Source organism: Miniopterus natalensis, chromosome 5, assembly GCF_054644295.1.
Source record: "Miniopterus natalensis isolate mMinNat1 chromosome 5, mMinNat1.hap1, whole genome shotgun sequence".
In the NCBI taxonomy this organism is placed as follows: Eukaryota; Metazoa; Chordata; class Mammalia; order Chiroptera; family Miniopteridae; genus Miniopterus; species Miniopterus natalensis.
Window position 1 is genome coordinate 42125583 of NC_142085.1, and position 20526 is coordinate 42146108.

The 20526-nt window shown below is 46.6% G+C and overlaps 1 protein-coding gene across 1 annotated transcript in view; it reads left to right on the forward strand.

Moving 5' to 3' along the window:
* The first annotated feature begins 512 nt into the window (after nucleotides 1-512).
* NT5E (5'-nucleotidase ecto) overlaps nucleotides 513-20526 on the forward strand; it is a 40547-nt gene continuing 20533 nt past the window's right edge. The window contains exons 1-3 of the mRNA XM_016207321.2: nucleotides 513-863; nucleotides 16621-16843; nucleotides 19974-20162. Coding sequence (XP_016062807.2) covers nucleotides 519-863; nucleotides 16621-16843; nucleotides 19974-20162 — 757 coding nt within the window. The 5' untranslated portion in view covers nucleotides 513-518. The remainder of the gene's footprint in view (nucleotides 864-16620; nucleotides 16844-19973; nucleotides 20163-20526) is intronic.

The window sequence follows — 20526 nt, forward strand, 5'->3', positions numbered from 1 at the left end:
CCCCACCCTCCACGTCGCCCATCTTTCTTTTCACCTCCTTTCTTCACTTTTTCGCTTCTTCCAGTGACGAGCTCGCGGAGCCACAAGTCCAACACAAACCGTGCCATTTCCCTTCAGAAAAATTAGTGCCTCGAAAGAGGCGAGAATCAGCGGGGCGCGGTGGACCCTCCAACCCCACCGGCAGTGGGGCTGCGGGCGCCCAGCTCTCGCGTCTGGTCGGGATCGTGGCCGGCGCTCGTTCCTCGCCAGGAACAACCTCCCCACTGTTAATGCCGGAGCGGGTGCCAGCCGCCAGCGCCGCCCGGGCGCCCCGGGTGCCAGGGTCGGATCGGGTGACCGTGCGGGCGCGCGCCTGGCCACGGGCTGGCCTCCCGGCTAAACGTGGGCCCGCCTCGGTCCCGCCCCGGTCCCGCCCCGCTCTCGCCCGGGTCTCCAAAGAGCCAAACTCGAGCGTCTGCCAGCACTCGCCGCCGCTCGCCCGGCTCGGCTGCACTCGCGCCGCTCCCCGCGCCGCAGCCATGGGTCCCCGAACCGCGCGGGCGCGGGCGCTGGCGCTGCGGCTCCTCGCGCTGGGCGCGCTGCTGCGGCCCGAGGCTGGCGCCTGGAAACTCACCATCCTGCACACCAACGACATGCACAGCCGGCTGGAACAGACCAGCGAGGACTCCAGCAAGTGCGTGAACCCCAGCCGCTGCGTGGGCGGCATGGCCAGGCTCGCCACCCAGGTGCAGCGCATCCGCAGCGCCGAGCCCCACGTGCTGCTGCTCGACGCGGGCGACCAGTACCAGGGCACCATCTGGTTCACTGTGTACAAGGGAGCCGAGGTGGCGCACTTCATGAACGCCCTGGGCTACGATGCCATGGTAAGCCGGTGGCAGACTCGGGAGACTCGGGAGCCCGGGTAGGAGTGGGGGGCGGACCCAGGGAGAACCCGGGGTGGGGAGGGGCCGGCGGCGGGGCGCGGAGTGGCAAGGCTCGCGCTGGGAGCGAGGCGGGGAGAGGGAGGCCGGTCAGTGTGCCAGGTAGATACAGACGCAGAAGTCTCTCGGAAGATACGTCTTAAACGTATTGAAGGTGGGCCCCCACCGTGAGATTTGGGTATTTAGAAGAGCAGGACCCAGCCCTGCCTATCAGAGGGTTCAGCTGGGGTGCGTCGGAGTTTGACCACTTTCCAGGGCCGGGGACCCAAGTAGACCTGTCACGAATCCCTCTCATTTACTGCTCCAGCTATCAAAGAATGCTTTATCTCGATTTCGTTGGAAGGAAAACTCGGGGTCAAAGACTTTGAGTACATTATCCAGGGCGCTAGCATCGAAAGAGGGAGATGAGATTAGTGGCTTCTAGAGCCCTTTGACCCTGGAGCTTGACCTTGACTTTAAGTTCACAGCCTTGGGGTAGATTCCCTGCTCAGCTACTTTATGGGTGCAAGCTGTTGGCTCTCTCCGTGCCTCTGTTCCAGCCTCTATAAAGTGGGGGTAAGAACTGTGTCTACCTCGGGGGTTGCCTGGCACATAGTACTTGCAGCCTCTATAAATGTTAGGTTCTGACTATTACCAAACACTGCTGTGTAAATTTAAGAAAAGAAAGAAACCCCCCGAGAGGACCAAAATGCTGGAAACACCGGGGTTTCAAAGGATTTCAATAAAATCAGTTTGGCAGCAAAGATATAGGAAGAGTCCCGCTTTAGAGATGAGGAACTCCTAGAACATGTGCGAGAGTTTAAGTCCAAGCTCCCAAGTGCTCTGTTAAAGATGATGCCTTATTTGCTGGACTGATTTTTAGAAAAGGAGCGGAGCGGGGTTACAGAGTAATAAATAAGTGTAACCAAAACATATATACTATCTGTTTTTGTTTGTTTGTTTGTTTGTTTACGCAAACCACCGCCACCCAAGTTTAACCCTGTGTAAAATCCTAGAGTAAAGGAATTCTGTGGAGAAACTAGGAACAAGAAATCTTAGGAGCTTCGGAAGAGAAAGAACAGAGCAAGGGGCCAGGAAAATCCACGCATGGGGAAGGGAAGGAGAGGTGTGGTCCAGTCTGGGACACAGAGGCCCAACAATATACTTTGTATGAGAAGAGCACAGGGGTCAGCAAAGCACAACGCTGTATTTTTTCCTGGAAACTTGGAGTAAGGAGGACAGGAAAAGATGATAGGACGGTAGAGCTGTTTGGTTTTTTTGTTTTTTTCTTCAACGAGAAAGCTCATTTTAGGGAGATGAGAGAAGGGCAGAGAGCTCCTCTCCATTCTGATTGTTAGTTTTAAGGTTATCAGAACCGCTCAAAGCAGCAGCAATTCAAAGGGATCCCTAAGTTGCAGGGTTTACCTGAGGGGCTCACTAGCCTGGACTCCACAGAAGAACTGAGGGTCTCAGGAACTCTGTGTGGTCTCAGCTTTGGTGTCTCCACAGCTCCACCTGCCTGATGCTTTGTATACAGTAATGGCAGGATAAATATTTATCTAATTGAATTGTTATTAGCCTACTTCTCCATTTCCCCTCCAGAAGAGTAGAATAAACCTTACGTGAGTTTGTTTTGATTTCACATATAAACCTCTTTCTGTGACACCCTTTTGTAAACTTCTCTTTCTGTGACACCCTTTTCTCCCCTGTTGTGTAAACGCCTTTTGATTGGGGGGGAAGGGGAGAGGATTCATAGTTTTCTCTAATGATACTATTTTCTTCTTTAAGTCAAATTGAGCTCGTGGTGTTAATCATCTTATCAGGTGTTTATGATAGGACTCTGGGTGAGGCTGGGGCAGTCTGCAAGCTCCAGCTTATTACCACCAGGAATGTTTAGAATGCTTTCAGTTGGATGGAATTATTTTCTTTTAAATATCACCCAAAGTGAGTGTACTGGGGCTTGAGGGAAAATAACCTACATACATAGTTGGCAAGATGGAAAGAGGGTGCGGAGCTCCAACAGTAAGGCTGGCTGAAAGCCACTTTCCTGATAACATCACATTGGAACTTTGTGTAATTTTGGGGTTTGATGAACATAATTTGATCTGCATAAAATCCTAGTTTTTGTAATGCTTTCACGTGTGCTAAAACTCTTTCCTATTCTTGTTTTACAGAGATTTTTCACTGCCATTTTGTTTATACTGCTCTCGGGGAACTTATTAATGTTCTGCTATAAAGGTTCCCCACCCACCCAACTACCCGCCACATAATGAATCTCAGGAAGCTGGAGATTCTGATCAGAGTGGAAAACATTTGTGGAGGGGTAATCTCCACTTCTCTAAAAGCCCGATCTAGTTAGAGGAGCCACAGATCAAGACTCAGGGGTGTGGGAGGCAAAGAGGAAGTTACTAGAACCCAGCCAAACCCCAGGAGTTTCCCTCCAGCAGAGTCTTTGAGGAGGTGTGGACTTCCTAGACCTGCTGCATCCTGGTGAGAGCTGCTGGAGCAGTTCTGATAGCCCTGCAGGTCCCAGGGTGAGACCTCCTGGACCCACTGCTAGACAGACGGCTCTAGAGGGAGGACGTCAGAAGCAGTGGAAGGGCTGGTGTCCCCAGGCAGCAGGAGGACAACATGGATGCGCTCATAGTGTGAGCGAGGCCTGGTTAGTTTCTCTGACCTCATGTTCCCTAACTGTAAAACAGCAGAGATAACCCCACCATGCGCAGAGAATTTTTGTGAACAATACAAGTGATAATTAATATGAAACTTCCCAGCACCTTTGCTGGCTTATAGTAAGTGCTCAATAGACGTTCACTCCATGTGCTCTGCAAAAAAGAAAACAAAAGAAAATAAACAGTTGATAGGAAGGAAAGACTTGGGTTTTGCAACTATCAGTTTATCTGATTCTGACAGCCTGGCACGGTCTGCCTCCCTCCACCATCTTTTCTGAGTCTCATTTTCTAAACTATCCTTAATGTTTACTCATTGAGCAGACAGGAAATCCACCCCCCCACCCAAGCACAAAGCCAAATGAATTCATCTGTACAAGTGAGATCATCTCTACAAGTTAGATTCTCGCCATCGAGGTAGGTGGGCTGTGAGGAAAATAGAGCTTCAGTAGAGAAGGGCAGCCCCCTTTCTAGCTGCCTTTGATTCTGAGGCCCTGGCCCCTGAGCCCACTTTCTGTCCAAAAGACTGCAGCCTTAGCCTTAAATTGCTCCAAGGTGCCTGAGCCAGTTGCTGGGGTGGGGACCATCGCCCCTGTCTTTAACTCACCCAGAGGATCACTAGTCAGGTACCTATGTCCCACATAGGCAACCATTCTGATGTGTTAGATATTTATATTTTGTTTCTGTGTGTACTTGCAGAACCTTTGTTATTGTTTCAGGTGCTTGTATTTTTCAATTATGTTACTCAGCTCATTCTGGTCCTTACTTTTGTCCTAAACTGGATGTACAATTTATCCCTGTCACTCTGTGTCTGCCATGCACACACATATACTGTGCATCGTGCTCCACGGAGATCCCCACAGACTTTACCATCCCCCCCAGTAATGGGCCCACTTGGAGATCACAGATTATGCTGCAATTCCACAAGCATGCTGTTCCAAATAGCCTCCTGCAGGTCCCGCTGTGAGGATTTCTTTGGGATCCATGCACAAGGGCAAGATTTTGGGCCACAGGCATGTACATACTGACTCTGACTAAAGCCTGCCAGATTGCTTTCCTGAGTGACTATTTGATCTTTGTCCCCAGTTCCTGAGAGTGTCTTTTATATGCTAATAAGATGACTGATGGCTGGGGACCCCTAGATAGCTTTAGAATGAGGGCTGGTGGCCAGAAAGACCAAACCATGATTAGAGGGTTGGAACTTTCAGCCTTCCTTCAATCTCCTGGGATGGGAGAGGGACCAAAGATCGAGCTGGTCACCAATCGCCAATGATTTAATCAGTTGTGCCTTTGTAATGAACCCTCCATTAAAAAACCCTTAAGTGATGGGACTCAGAAAGCTGCTGGGTTAGTGAACACATCGAGGTGCTGAGAGGGTGGTGTGCCCAGAGAGGTCATGGAAACCCTACACACACCCTCTTGCCTCCTGCATACCTTGTCCTATGTACATCTTCCATTGGCTGTTCCTGAGTTGTATCCTTTATAATACACCAGTGACAGTAACTAAAGCACTCTTGAGTTCTGTGAGTCATTCTAGCGGACCATTAAACCTGTGGAGGTTTGATAGCTGATCAATCAGAAGTACAGGACTGGCAGCTGGCATCTAAGCGGGGGCAGTCTTGTAGGACTGAGCCCTTACCTGTGGGATCTGATGCCCATTCCAGGTAGATAGTGTCAGGATTGAATTGAATTGTCAGACACCCAGTTGGTGTCTGCAGAAAATTGGTTGATGTGAGAAACACCTCTCAGCAACATAGAAGAATCAGAGTTTTGGAAAATGAGCATAAATGGTTGGAAGGAGAAGACACCTCAGAAGAGGCTGAGAGAAGAGATGGGGCAGTAGTGTAGGTGTGAGATGCTGCGAACTGAACTGCAGCGATGGGGAAAGAAAGGCTGAATGGAGGGGAGCCAGGTTCAATAGGCAGGCAGTATGGCCTATAGCTAAAAGGATGAACTCCCTGGCGATTCTGTCTGGAATCAAGTCCTCTCTCTGCCCCTTAGAGTCTATGGTCTGTGAGCAGGTCATTTAATCTCCGGAAGCCTCCATTTCCACATGTGTAAGGTGGGTGTGATGATAGTCTTCACCCCAGAGGTTGTTGTGGGGTTTAAAGGAGATGATGAAGCACGTTAAGTGCTGGGCACTGTGTGGGCCACAGTAAGGGGTCATTAAGTGCTGGCCATGGTCACCTTCTTTAGGCAGGTGTGGCTCAGGAGAGGGTGTAATCAGGAGATGACTAAGAGGGGTTAAGCCAGAGGCACGGGGAGAGTCAGCAGACTATGACACTGCTACACAGGCACTCAGGTTCTTCTACCCCCGACAGCCAAAGCCTGCTATTTGCAGCACAGAGAAGCAATCTAAAGGCTTTCCTGAGCTTACTGGACATGACTGGACACCTGTGTGGCTGTGACAGATGGGGGCAGTGGAGAGGGATTTGGATGGGGTGTCAAGACATCCAGGTTTATGGCTTGCCTCTTCCAACTTATTAGCTGTGCGAGTTTGGGCATCGGATTCCTCATCTATAAAATGGGGAAGCTGGAGAAAGTGGTCTGTTGCATGTCATTTCTCAGCCCATCCGCCCCTGCCCAGCCCTCTGTCTTGCTTCTGATCTGCCAGCATAACTTGGTTTGCCCTGGGACTTAATTTTTCACACAGGTTTCAGTTTGCTTGACAAGTCTCTTATCTCTCCCTCACAGTTACATTCATGACAGCTATTTCCTTATGGAGAGATGGTTTGGGTCTTCTCCCACTGTTTCCAGATAAAGAGGGTCCCAGGATGCTGGATGGCGTGTTACTCTATTAGTGATAGAAAATGATGGCCTAAGGAATGGGAGGAGGGTGCGCCTAGTTTCAAACCTGTTGTCTTTGTGGATCATTTGTTCGTTCAGTCCACAAATATTCACTAAGCACCACCACATGCTAAGGACTGAGGACAGCGGGTGAGACCTGCTGGGGTGAAACTCCCTGTTCAGTAGATGGAGGAGGCAGTACCCGTGTGAGCTCTTCTTAACCAGAGAGAGGCTGGGCAAGACCGATGAGGCAGGATAAGCAAAGCAAAGCAAAGCTGATTGACGTTCCGACGCCCGTGCCTAGGGATTGTGCCAGTGAGCACGGTTCCTCTCCGCCCCAGAAAACGAATCCCTAAAGTAAAGAGAAGTCGCCTTATATTCAAGTGCTTACAAAAGAAATTCTTACAGAAGAGTATGATATTCTCCTATCAAGGAAACTCTCCCAGTTACTTTATCTTCAGTAACAAAGCCGGGTTCGAGGAAGACAGATTAGTAATGCTGGCTTGGGAAGCCTGAAAGAGATACCCCGATGGCAGTGGTATTCTTTAAAAGGCAAAGGAGGTTGAAAGTGTTTCTAAAGCTCAGGCCTCAGGGGTTGCAAGTGTCGTTGTGGAGGCCCCAGCCTCGGGGACGTGATCCATACTTCTGTGGCTGCTGCGGCCGTCCCATTCTGAGTTCCGCGCCAGGGCTGGGCTGGGCGAGACCCACCTCAAGGAGGCAAACGCAGCCCGGCTGGGTGGCTCGGCTGGCTGGAGCACCGTCCCTTACACCAAAAAGTTCGCAAGTTTGATCCCGGGTCAGGGCGGCTATGGGAGGCAACCGATCAATGTTTCTCTCTCTCATCAATGTTTCTTTCTCCCTTCTCTCTCTCTAAAAAAAAAAAAAAAAAGTCAATAAAAACATCCTCGGGGGAGGATTAAAAAGAAGGAAGGCAAAGGCAGCTTCTTAGCTCATCTTGTCCTTGTTCTAGCACCTGTGTTTACTTAAGTGAAAATGGGAAACCCAAACAGATCACACCAAAGTACTTCACTCACCAGTACATCTGCATGTTGTGCAAATCTCTTCCTCTATTTTCTTCAACTGCATCACTAGAATTTGAAAATCCCCATGGCACTTCTTTTTTCTCCTTGAATCGTTACTTGGATACATAATACAAACATTAGCTGGAGCCCTCTAGCCCCTCAGAGATGTAGTTAAACCTGGGAGAACCTCAATTCCTTCAGCAGGTAATTCTAAATGTAACACTGATATGCATATTTTGCATGTATGGTGAGTTTGTAAAATTTTCCATCTGATAGGGAAAGTGCGAAATGCTGTCTGTTGAATACTCATTCAGTTACTCATTCAACAAACTTTGAAGTGCAGATGAGCTGGATTGAGCCCTGGGATTGTGTCTGCCATTCAATTAGAAGCCACCTTTACCTGCGAGGGCCAGCGCCCTGGCCACCCAGGTCTAGAAGATGGAGCACATCCCAAAGCTAGGAGTGGCCAGGAATGTATCAGCCAAACCAAACATAGCTCGTAGTCCTCCCCTCCTAAGGTTAGTGTGGAGCCTAATGAGTGATTGGGAACTGAGCCTCATTGTGTAATAGACCAGGCTCTCCCTGAACGCTCAGATTACAGGGTGGACTGTAACCTCCAGGCCTTAATGGGTGAACTAGTATGGAAATGACTAAATTCATGTGTTGCGAATTTCTGACAGATGTCTTTTGACATTGTTATAATCAGTCTCTGTGGATTAAAACAAATTCTTTTCTTCTGCATCATGCAAACTGCACTGCTTTTAAATCAGTTCTTTCCTTTGTTTTTCATCTAACATTGTGTTTAAGCCTTTAAGCCTCTTGTCGTCACTTGGAGCATTTTTGACTGCCTCAGTGCTCGTGTTTTCGTCTCCTCATTTGTTTATACAGGTGAATCATTCGCCGGTGAGCTTCCCCTGCCTGGCTCCATGGAGGTGAAGCTCACACTCTGAGCCCCTCGGGTCCCTAAGGGGCAGGGTGTGCCTGCATCTTTGCCAGGCTGCCTCACACGCGTTCCTCTCTGTGGTTCCTACATGTTTGATGCGTGCATGGATGGATGGATGCATGTGCTGTGTCTTGCTCTCTCCCTGTCTACCCTGTCAGCTTCCTGAGAACAGGGACTGTCGCCTCCTTACCTGGCACTCTATGATCCTGCAAGAAACTAGTGTTGGATGATACCCATCCCTTCTGGGTGTTTACATCAGCGGCAGTTTTGCAGAGTGGTTAAGGCCCTACACGCTGAAGCCTCACTTCCCTTGTTCACTACCTTGCTCTGCCACATGCTAGTGGTGTAAGCTCTGTGCCCAGTTTTCCCATCTCTGAAAAGGACAAATAACAGCACCTACCTCATTGCATCATAAGAATTAACTGAGTTAATATGTCAACAGGCCCTGGCCATGTAGCATGAAAGTCTTAACTATTAATATTTCTTTTTGTCATGTATTTTGTCTTAAAAGAAAATTTTTCTCACCTTGGCAGTGTGGCTCAGTTGGTTGAGTGCTGTCCTGTGCATCAAAAGGTCACTGGTTCGATTCCCAGGCATGACACATGCCCAGGTTGCAGGTTCCGTCCTCAGTCAGGGTGCGCGAAGGAGGCATCCATATAATCAATATTCAATAATCAATATTTCTCTCTAATATTGATGTATCTCTCACCCTCAGTCTCCCTTCCTCTCTCTCTAAAATCAATAAAAACATATATTTTCTTTAAATTCTTCTCTTTCTTTCCCAGCCAGGTGTGGCTCAGCGGTCGACCTAGGATCCAGGGGATTGGGGTTTGATTCCCAGTCAGGGCACATGCCCGAGCTGCAGCAGATCAATGACTCTCTCATCATTGATGTTTCTCTCTCTCTCTCTTCCTCTTCCTTCCTCTCTCTGAAATCAGTAAAGATATATTTAAAAAATAATAAAATAATAATAATAAAACTTCTCTTTCTTGACATTCTATGTCAAGTTCACTGGTGATTTTTACAGTCTTCTGTGAACAAAGCTGACGCTATGAAACACCCCCTTTCTAATTCTGATACAGGTGTCCTTTGATAGACCAAATAGTTGGTCTCCTTAGCAGATTTCCAACCGAAAGAGACTTTTCAAAATGTTCCTTTTTCTCCCTAACTGCCATCATGAAATCTAGATAATCTGCACCTGCCCGCACACAAGACACACAAAGAACAAGTCAACAGACTTTGTTTTTAAAAAAGTACCTATTCCATTCATAAACAAGTGTCAATTAAATAGAAATAAAAATACAAGAAATGAAGAGAGCCAGGCCAGTTGCCCTGTGAGAAGCTGCTTCCAGTCAACTTGGTTTCCTCTCATTTTACAACTAAGTTATTGCATAACTACTTTATCAAGTTTGGTTTATATCCTGCCTTCTTTTGAAAAGTTTTAATAGCTCACATATCATATCATAGAGTAAAATGGAGCCCAATTAAAAGGAGCAGTGGAGTGGGTGGTTTTATTATCTGTTCCTTAAACTTCTGCTGGGCACTGGTGCCAAGCACTCGTTTGGTGTCACCGAGGCTACAGGGACAGTCGACACCACCCCAGCCTCTGAGAGAAAGATACGAAGACAGACGACCACAGGGAAGGCAAACGCTGTCAGAGATGAGTGTGCCAGGTATGAGGGCGCACAGAGAGGCAGGCATCTACGGTGGAGCTGGCACGGAGCGTTCCCTAGGAAGGCACACTTGGGCTGCATCTAAGGCAGCTCATTGCACGAGAGTGGCTTAGTGTTCCTGGAACTCAGAGCCCCTGAAGTTCGGCAGAAAAAATTAGGTAGCTCAGGGAGAGCAGGGAAGGCCTGTCAAGAAGTCAGGACTGAGATTTTGGTGGGATGTGGGAAGCCTTGGAGAGATTCCAAGCAGGAAGCAGGCTGGTGTTTGGGGGAGGGCAGCCTGGAGGCCTGCGGTGAGTGGCTAGGAAGTGTGTGGGTCTGATGGCCAGGAGACCGGCTAGAAGACTCTGGAAAGGGCCAGGTGAGCAGTGATGAGTCAGAGTGGGGCAGTGGAGTGTGGTGAAGGAGGAGACCACTGGGGGGATGGGGCAGGAGCAGAAGCAACAGGACTTCAAGGCTGATTGGCCAAGAGGGAAGGCCAAGGGAGAGGGCAGAGCTACCGGCTGTTTCACTGCTTCTCTGGGTGTTTCTCTGTGGTGATAGAGGCTCTTGCCCAACACCTGGGACCACAGGCATCTGCACAAGTGTCTCATTCATAAGTGACTGGGAATAAGTGCCCTTCTCTGGGTGTTCTACCCAGCAGGGGCCTCACGGGCCAGCAGAGAGGGAGGAATGGGGAGCCACAGGGAGGGGTGGGGAGAAAGGGCCAGTCACCACCAACTTCCAGACAACTCCATGTAGTGTCTCCTGAAACAGACGGGAAAGTGGTTCTGTCTCACCAGCCTCCTCCTGGGCCTGTGCACTTTCACAGTGTCTTTAACTTACCTGGCCTGGTTTCAAGCTGAGTAGGCCTGAAATGGAGAGGGGGAGGGGAACTTTCAGAACTTGGAATAAAAATTCTGCAGCATGTCGAGGCAAACTAACCAAGGAGCTGCATCAGGAGCTCATCAGAACTGCTTCACTGTGACTTCCTCACAGCTTTATTTATTTGGGGACACATTTCTCAGTGAGAACCAGGCTCTGTCTTCGGTAAGGTCTAACAGGTTGTTGGCCTGTGAGGCTTTTTCAGCTTTCAGGACTTGGCGGCTTGTTTGCATTTTGTGGCCCAGTTTCCTGATGAAATTATCATTCTGTGGCTTCTGTGTTCATTCATTATAGGTTCTCAAAACAGAACTCTTCACCAGTTTGGTGCCAGAGGCCAGAGAGCCTGTGTCTTGTGGCCTTTTTCCCATTGCAGCTCTCAGATGCGGCGACACGGGGACAGGATTCCAGGTTCCATGGAAGAGGCTGTGGAGGCGATTGGCCGGGGGCTGAGGACCCGAAACTCCAGCCCTGGGATTAATTCTCTCTTTTATTCTCCTGCTCACCAATTATTTATTGATTTGTTCATTCATTTGGTAAATATTTACCGATTATTTCCCCTGCGTTAGGTACATTTTAAATGGGTATGGGAGGCCAATTAATGCATATTATTTAATAACAGGGAGAAAGATTGCCTTGATCAATCAGCTGTAACTAGAGAAATCAGAAAGTGAAGATCTCTCCATGGAAACAAAATACCCCAGATCATGAGAGGCCTTCATGGAGGCCATCGGAGGGCCACTGTGTTCCCTTCTGCAGACCATGAGCAAGCATCAGGGTCAAGGCTCAGGCCTCGGTCCTCCCTGCGTTAGCCACGACCACTGACCCTCCTCACACCGCGTGCTTTGTTTCCCTCACTGTTTCTTCTGTTTACTCAATACCAATGGGAGCATTTGTTTATGGGTAAAAGCAGGAAAAGAATTAAATGGAAGCTCCTCCTAGGAAGAGGTTTGAGAGTGAAAAAAAACATGAAGTTGGCAGTAGCCTCAGAGGACGTGTGGTCAGGCAGCAGACTGGCTGAGCAACTGCTGCAATGGGTTGCAGAACCCATCCGCTCTATTCCTGGAACAGACATGGAGAAGACAGAAGAGGCAGGAGGGATTCTTTCTTCCTTATTCGAAAGTATTGCCTCCAGCATTTGTTACTCACTGGAGACATATTTTACTGTTGCTAAAAGTCAATAAAGAGATTCCACACTTATAATTATTATCATAGCGTAAGCATGAAAAACAATTTCATCTCAAGTGTCAGTGTCTAGTTGATTAACAGTAACTCCCTGCAGGGACAGGATAAGCAGGATCCCGAGGCTCAGTCCAAACTCAGCGGGAAAGACTGACTCAATCAGTGCATTAGCAGCTGCCATGGGCATTATATTTCTACGATTCCGGTGCTGGAGATACTGAAGGCGTTGGGGAGAGTGGCAGTGTGACATGCATTTGTTTGCACTACAATTTGGCTGTATTTAGGAACCTTTTACTCAATTTGGTATCCAAAAGATGGTAACTGAATGTTAGGTTAAATTCTTTTTAGCGTACAATGCATTGATAAAAATGATTAGATATGCGATCACTTCATAATTACCTGGAAATTTGTCTGAGTAAGGAAACTGCTTATCCCCCAAGGGAAGGTAGACTTTGGCCTGTGTCCAGAATTCATGAGAATTTCAAACCAAAGTTTAGACACAAGCTCTTCCTCCTGACAGCAGGGTGTTTTTAATAATTAAAACAAGAAATTTGGAGTGAGAAGTCTTAGAACATCTTCATTCTTCCACTGATGATTCATCTGACCTCAGAAGCCTCTGGGCCTTGTCCTTAGTCAACAGAGAGTGTCTCCGACATCACTGGGCTTTCACAAACCACCCACATCAGATGTAAATATTGACAGATACCTCGGAAGGCGTTAAATATCAGACTATCCCTCAGAGTTCATTTAACCACAGCAACAGCAGGATCTTGAGTCACAGAAGAAACGGATCTCTTGTCCTTACCTTTTCTTTTGTTTTTAGCTTTAAATAGCAGGCAGCGTCTGGGGAGGGGGGCGTCCAATATCCTAGATGAAGAGTGAAAAGTTTCTTTCATATAAAATCATCAAGTTTGGGGGTTTTTTTTAGTAATATTTTAGGCTTCTCCTGCACAAAGGAAGCGGTGAGGGTGAGGAGCTGGGTCTAGACCAGATGCTTACATTATATTTCTATGCTTCTGGTATCCAAAAGATGTTAAGTTAAATTCTCTTTAGCACACAGTGCCATGGAAATAAATGATTAGAGATGTGATCACCTCATAATTACCTGAAAATTTGTCTAAGTAAGGAAATTGCTTGGAGATACTGAAGAAGGCAATTTACTGGGCTCAACTGTCTTAAATTACAGAAAAGTGCATTGGCATCTGCCACGGACAGGGGAAGGGGTAGGGCAGTGAAATTCAGTGTTAGTAAAAATATACAAGGTTGTCATTAGGATGAATTAGTGAGTGAAAAGGGTTAGTGAACAAATTAATCCAACAGTAGAAACGAAATGTTTGGAAAGCAAAAAACAGAAGAGAGAAAGAGAGAGCATAATATGATTTAGGGTCAGGGAAATCACTTGCCTGATGTGAGGATTACAGCAGAAAGTGGCAAATAACAGTTCAGATCAGGTCAGGATTAGTGGCCAAAGGCACAAGGGAAGCTGTGGGCAGAGCAGCAATAAATTGGCAAGCACACACATAAGGCAATTCTCAGAAGGCACAAAAAAGGGCAGAGTGACACAGGTGTGAATTTTTAAATCCTCTCATGTTTGTGCTGCAGATGCTCTATAAGATATAAAAGAACACGGAACAATGATCTGCTCGTTTATTCTATTTTTTTATTGTTCACGTTCTTCAACACATTTTCCTGAGCTCCTGCTGTATGTCAGCAGCATGGTGGGAGCCCGGTGTGCAAGCGGCACTGTCCTCAGGAATCGTGAGGTTCTAATAGGGGCCAAGGAAGAGAAACGAACAGGAGAGAGAAGATGAAACCCTGGGGAAATGAAAATATGAGTTTCTAAAGAAAATGAGTATGTACAAAGGGATTTTCTGCATGAATTTTTGTAGGAAACATTAGCTGTGTGTAGAAGAGAGAAATCTGTTAGAGATACTCCTGCTTATTGATTTATTCATTTCATGGTGTGTACAAGGAACACAGGAAGTGTTCTTAGGAAGTCTGTCTTCTGGAAGGGTCATCAGACTTAAGGTGCTGAAGCCATAGTTGAGTAAGGTAGTAAAGGCATGGCATGAAAAAAGGATATCCTGTTCCACCTATCTATGTATTGCTCAATCTCTCATCATTTGTCGTATTCAAAGGGACAAAGGTAAGTGAGAGCATGAAAAACGACAAGCAGTTAGGATTTGATTTTGAGAGCTCACAATATACTAGGCCTTATGCATGCTCTTCACATCCATGCATCCAGGTTGAGAAGGTTGGAGTCCATCAGAAGGGGCCCTAGCCCCAGCTCCAGCATTTACTAGTTGTGTGACCTTGAATGATTCATGCCATGCCTCCAGACCTCTGTTTTTCTCATCTGTAAAGTGAGGATAGTTATAATAAACCAGGTTTTCCATACAAAATCACTATGTGGGATGTGGTGCGTGGCAAGTGCTTAGTAAATGCTGGCTCATTTTTATCACGACTTTTGTTTATTCAGTGCCCTTCCGGAGGGAGCTCTGGTTTAGGGGGTAGGTGTCTGAAATGAGACTGGAGGGAAGCAAGAGGCCAGACAATCAAAGAGCCTTGCCGTTTAAAGTGCTCAGGATGTTGAATTTGATCACAAAGGGAGTGGAGAGCCTCTGTAGGGCCTTAAGGTTAAGATTGACAAGATCCAATTTGCATTTCAGAAAGATTGTTCTGGCAGCAATATGCAGGATGGTTTAGAGACGGGAATGGCTGACGCTGAGAACCCAGTTAGGAAGCTATGGCAGCAGCCCAGAGAGAAAGGCGAGGACTGCGCGCAGGCGGTGGCGATGGGGTGGACTGCGATGGAGCATTTAGGCCAAGAGGGGAGATACTGGTGGAAAGGGAGCGGGGGGGCGGTGAGAGGGAAGAAGTCGGTAACTGCAGGGTTTCTGGCTTTATTGACTGGGTAGACGGTGGCAGCTTGGGCCAGATGGAATAAATGAAAACTATAATGCCAACTATTGCTGAATTCCAGCCATGTAATGCTGGCTGGTAAACTGCAAGGTGGCTGACACATTGGATAGCCTTTCATGAACTGGAAACATGCATTTAAAAAAACTATAGTTATGCAAGATACCTACTGGAATCTCGTAACAGACATTTCACCATAGGGAGAAACCATTAAAAAGACAGTTACCCAAGACCGGAGGAAACTTTAAGACCAGCTTTTAAAGAAGGAAGTTGTTAGGTAAGAAGAGGTAAGAATTAGTAGATACTTGGAGATGGGGGGAAAGGCAAATTCAGAAATTCTGAGTTTAACTGGGGAGACAGGTAGTGGGAATGTGAAGGCACCGTGTTGCTTTCTCTGTGTAACTGTATTCGCTTTAGGACATAATACACAATCGCCTGAGCAGACGCTCAGGGAGTGCCCGTGTGGCAGGCGAGGGGCTGCAGCGCGGAACAGGGTGGAGGTGGCAGCCCCCACGAAGAGAACACGGGGAGGGGCGCTAATTTAGACTGAAGGGTCGCCAGCCAGCACTCCCAGGCCTGTTGCCAGATGACCTGCAAAGTGAAACAAAATCAGGTGTGGTATTGAGAAAGTTTGAGGCTCACTGGTTTAAATACTAGGTTAGCAAAACAGCCTTGGCAGCCAGAGCAAATAGGTAGGTGCCTAAAGGAGACAGACTAATCCCAGGAGGCCAGTGGAGAAAGGGGTGTAGGCCTTTCAGGGGAGGTGGCCAGCATGTCGTGTTTTGCCAGTATTATTCCAGGGGGGAGCTGCCGAATGTCAAAGTGGTTGTCTTGTATCCAGTAGCCACTCCGAGAGCTGTAAGGCTTGGGAGAGAGCAGAGAAGGTGGGAGCAAGGGTGTGGTAAGCCAGGCCAGCTCTCACAAAGCCCTGTGCCCACAGCGGTCGGAAACCCAACGGGGCGCGATCATTTCACCCGTTCTTTCTCAGGCAGAAACTGCGGGGAATGAACCACGGGGGGGCCCGGGCGGGCAGAAGGAAGAAACCAGTACTTTCTCCTGCTTGCCTTTGGGGATCTTCACTTCCCCAGAAGAATTAGAGGACCACAGAGTCCTTGGCAAGAAACTATTGTGGAATTGCCACCAAGGAGATGTGGAGATACGATGAGCAAGAGAGGCCTCTGGTCTCTGTCAACAGTACTTTTTCAGTCGCCTTTTGCTCAAGTCCCGTTGACTTGAACAGCAATCCCTGGCAGATGGAGGCTGGAATGATTGGATTGGTGGGCTGAAATGCGGGTTTCTGAGAGAAAACAGAAGGTAAAAGGCTGGGCAGCACCTGGTGAATGCAGACCCTGCCCCGATCTGGGAAGGCAGGACATGGACACCCAGCCAGCTTTCCCGGTAACCCTTGTGCTGATGCCACCTTCAGTCTCGTAGGTGGTGTGGGACCCAGGGAGGGGTTCTCAGACCAGCCTGATGACTTGGATGTCCCTGGGCCCCACTCCAGTACAAATGAGTAAACTGGGGCGTGGGGAGAAGGAAGACCATATGATCGGCCTCCTGCAGCTCTGCTGGGTTTGGGAGCCACGAGACTAATGGAATATTCTTTAGTATGCTTTTATTGGAAATCCCAGAGTACTTAATTCTTTTTCTCTTTTCTTCTTCTACTAGGCACTGGGAAATCACGAATTTGATAATGGTCCAGAAGGTCTGATTGATCCACTCCTCAAACAGGCCAAATTTCCAATTCTGAGTGCAAACATTAAAGCACAGGGGCCGCTTGCATCTCAAATAGCAAACCTTTACTTGCCGTACAAAATCCTTTCTGTTGATGGTGAAATGGTGGGAATTGTTGGATACACTTCAAAGGAAACTCCTATTCTCTCAAATCCAGGTATTTCCTACTTTTATAGCACTCCTTGCTTGAAAATAGATGCACCAGATCAGAGCTCGGCATGACTCTCGTGGACTGTAGGTGAGAGGAGGAACAACATGTGGCATTGGGCAAGTGGTGTCCTTGGGATGGCATCGACCAAACCAGTCTGGTGGCTCCCACATTGTTCTGAGTTACTTCTTAAAGACATTGGCTCTTCTGCTCAGTCACTTTTTTGTTGACAGTAGCTTTGTTTAATTCAGTGCATTAAAAATGGGAGGAGAAGCCCATTTAAATCCAGGGCTGAACAGCACAGAGGCATTTACTAGAGGATGAGCCACATAGTCACTGTTCTTGTCCTGTGGAGTCAGGGTGCCCTGAGCCAGAGCTCTACTTCATTTACCTTCTTGCCTTTTCTAGTATGGTTATCACACATCTAGTTAACTCTCCTTTCTCCCTTTGCCTTAGTCATCGCTTGTAGTTTCAATGACTTTGCTGTATCTGGCTTTCTGGGAAATACGTATACATTCTTGAATGGTCTGATGAGATAGATAGATAGCTATATCCATATATATTATAGAAGATATATATCTGCTATATCTATATCTATATATTTATATACATGCACTTACATATAATCCTAAGACCATTCAAGAAACAATTCCTGAGCCACTTTTACAGGAAGGAACACTTTCACTGAAACACTGTCAGTGAGAAATTACATTTTTTCTAAAGTATTCAAATTAATTTCTTTCCATAGTTGAAGAAAAAGGAGAAACTTAGGAGCTATCAGAAATAAGAATTTACATCAAGAATTAACTGATACATCTGTCAGAATGCCTACCATCAATAAACCAACAAATGACAAGTGCTGGCAAGGATGTGGAGGAAAGAGAACCCTTGTGCATTGTTGGTGGGAATGCAGATCGGTGTAGTCACTGTAGAAAACTCAAAAAATTAAAAATGGACCTGCCTTTTGCCCAGTGATCACACTTCTGGAAATATATCCTAAGAATCCCAAAACACGGATCAGAAAGAATATAGGCACCCCTATGTTCATTGCAGCATTATTTACAATAGCTAAGGTTTCGAAGCAGCCCAAGTGCCCACCAGTAGATGAGTGGATAAAAAAGCTGTGCTACATTTACACCATGGAAAACTACTCTGCCATAAAAAATGGAAATCTTCCCTTTTGTGACAGCATGGATGAACCTGGAGAGCATTATACTAAGTGAGATAAGCCAGTCAGAGAAAAACAAATACCATATGATTTCACTTACATGTGGAATGTAATGAACAGAATAAACGAACAAACAAAGTAGAAACAGACTCATAGATACAGAGAACAGACTGACAGCTGTCAGAGAGGAGGGGCGTTGGGGGGCTGGATGAAAAAGGTGAAGGAATTAAGTAAAAAAACCACCAAAACTCAGATACAGACTTCAGTATGGTGATTACCAGAGGGAAAGGGGATGGGGGAAGTAGAACAGGGTAAAGGAGGGATAAATGGTGATGGAAGGAGACTTGACTTTGGGTGTTGAACACACACTATGGTATACAGATGATATACTATAGAGTTGTACACCTGAAACCTATATACTTTTAGTAACCAATGTCACCCCAATAAATTCAGTAAACATAAAATTTTAAAATAAGAATTAACTGATAAAGGAGACATAATTATTTAACCATTAGAAAAGCAATATATTTATTGTTGTTAAAATAGGTTCAGGCCAATGGAAACAACAAAAAAGTCAGCTGTACTTGACCCTGAGCAGCATGGCTGATCCTGAGGGGAGAGGGCCCTGCAGCCAGCTTGGGGCAGAGCAAGCTTGGGGCTTGGCTGCAATCTACCGAGGGGAGGTGGGAGTTGTCAGGTACTCCATGCAGCAGGTAGAGAGCTGGTCCACGGCTGACCGAGCCTTTGCACACCATGTGACACACAGTTACTAGCTGTTGTTGAGGTCATTGTGGAGCCAGAAGGTGGCATACAAGTCCCTGGCTTTTGAAAGGTTTTAGAAGTCCCCTTATGATTAAAAAGTATGTGGCCCCACCCGATGGCCTGACCAACAGTCTCAAGCTGCTCCCATCACAAGGGACAGGTTTCAGTCTTGTTGGTGTTTGAAGAGATGACTACTTTTTCTAACTGGAGCTGTCAGGCTCCTGGGTTTTGAAAGTTCTATACAAGATATTATTGATGTTTCAGCAATTTTATTTTAGTGAAGGTTTATAGAAATTTTGCATAAAGGAGTCTGTGTCCTCTGGAGGACTCCCTTATCACCGAATACTGGATATGACTTCAGGGCAGTGTGTCTGTCTGTGTTTGCGGTCACCTCTGTGCCAATAAAAGTCATTACACCTCCAGGCTTTCTAAGGCTCAGCTACAGAGATAGAGACTGGTGGTCTCGCCATACTTAGTAGCACATGCTGGCAGCCCCCAGAGCACCCGGGCTGTGCAGTCACACTCACACTCACACTCACACTCGCCAGCCCCGCCGTACCTACAGGCAGTGATCTGTTACCAGCTTGTGGGGAGTGAGCAGCTGGGGGGATGTGTGCACCCCCAGGGCAGCAGTGTTCAGACGGGACCCCTGTCTGCTGCGGGGCTCAGTGATACACACTCCCGTGCTGGCCTTAGCAAGCGAGCAAAGCAGAGTTGTCAGCTGGCATACTAAGATTGTCATTCAAGAACTAGTTGCTGACAGAGTTTTAAATTTAAGATTGATTATCCTGAACTTGCAAACAAAGTCTTAGAATTATTCATCTGTTTTGTACTCTGTGCTTATGTGCCCAGGCATTTTCTGCTTTGGTGCGATGGAAGTCTAAATATACAAATAGAATAGAAAACAATAGGCTTGCAGGTCTGAAGTTTCCTCATAGTTTGAGCTTGAATTTGAGCAACAGAATATCATCCACAACCTTAAACTAATGAATGCAACATTAAGTGGATGTAACTGAGAATCAATAACCTCCGGGGGGGAGGGGCCTTTGTAGCGATTTTATATTTAATTTAAAAATATGTGTTGGCCTTAGTCATTTAAGAGCTTTAACAGATTAAGGTGTTTTTACTTGGTATGTTAGTGTGTGCAATAGCAGTATAGTAAAAAGCATTGTCAACAAATATTCATTTCATTTGTTTTGTTCCTTTTAGGACCAAATTTAGTATTTGAAGATGAAATCACTGCATTGCAACTTCAAGTAGATAAGCTGACAACTCTAAATGTGAACAAAATTATTGCCCTGGGACACTCTGGCTTTGAAATGGATAAACTCATTGCTCAGAAAGTGAAGGGTGTGGATGTCGTGGTGGGAGGACACACCAACACATTTCTTTACACAGGTAATTGTTTCAGAGGATTATACCACACAGGTAATTGTTTCAGAGGATTATACCAGCCAGGATGTCTGTTTATCTTAGTCTCTTTTGCCTTTGCAACTATTATTATTGCTTTTACTACTATTTAACATATTACATAAATTATATAATATTTAACATATTATATATAGGTAACACACATTGAGAGGTAATATGTGTAAATCTTACTCAAAGAGTAATTTGTAGCCCTAGCCAGTTTTGCTCAGTGGTTAGAGCACTGGTTCACAGACTGAAGGGTCCCTAGTTGTAGAATGATATGAAAAGAAGATGTTTAGTAAATAGAAGTTTGCCCTGCTATATAAGTGTATCAAAAAGGTTATCAGTGCTA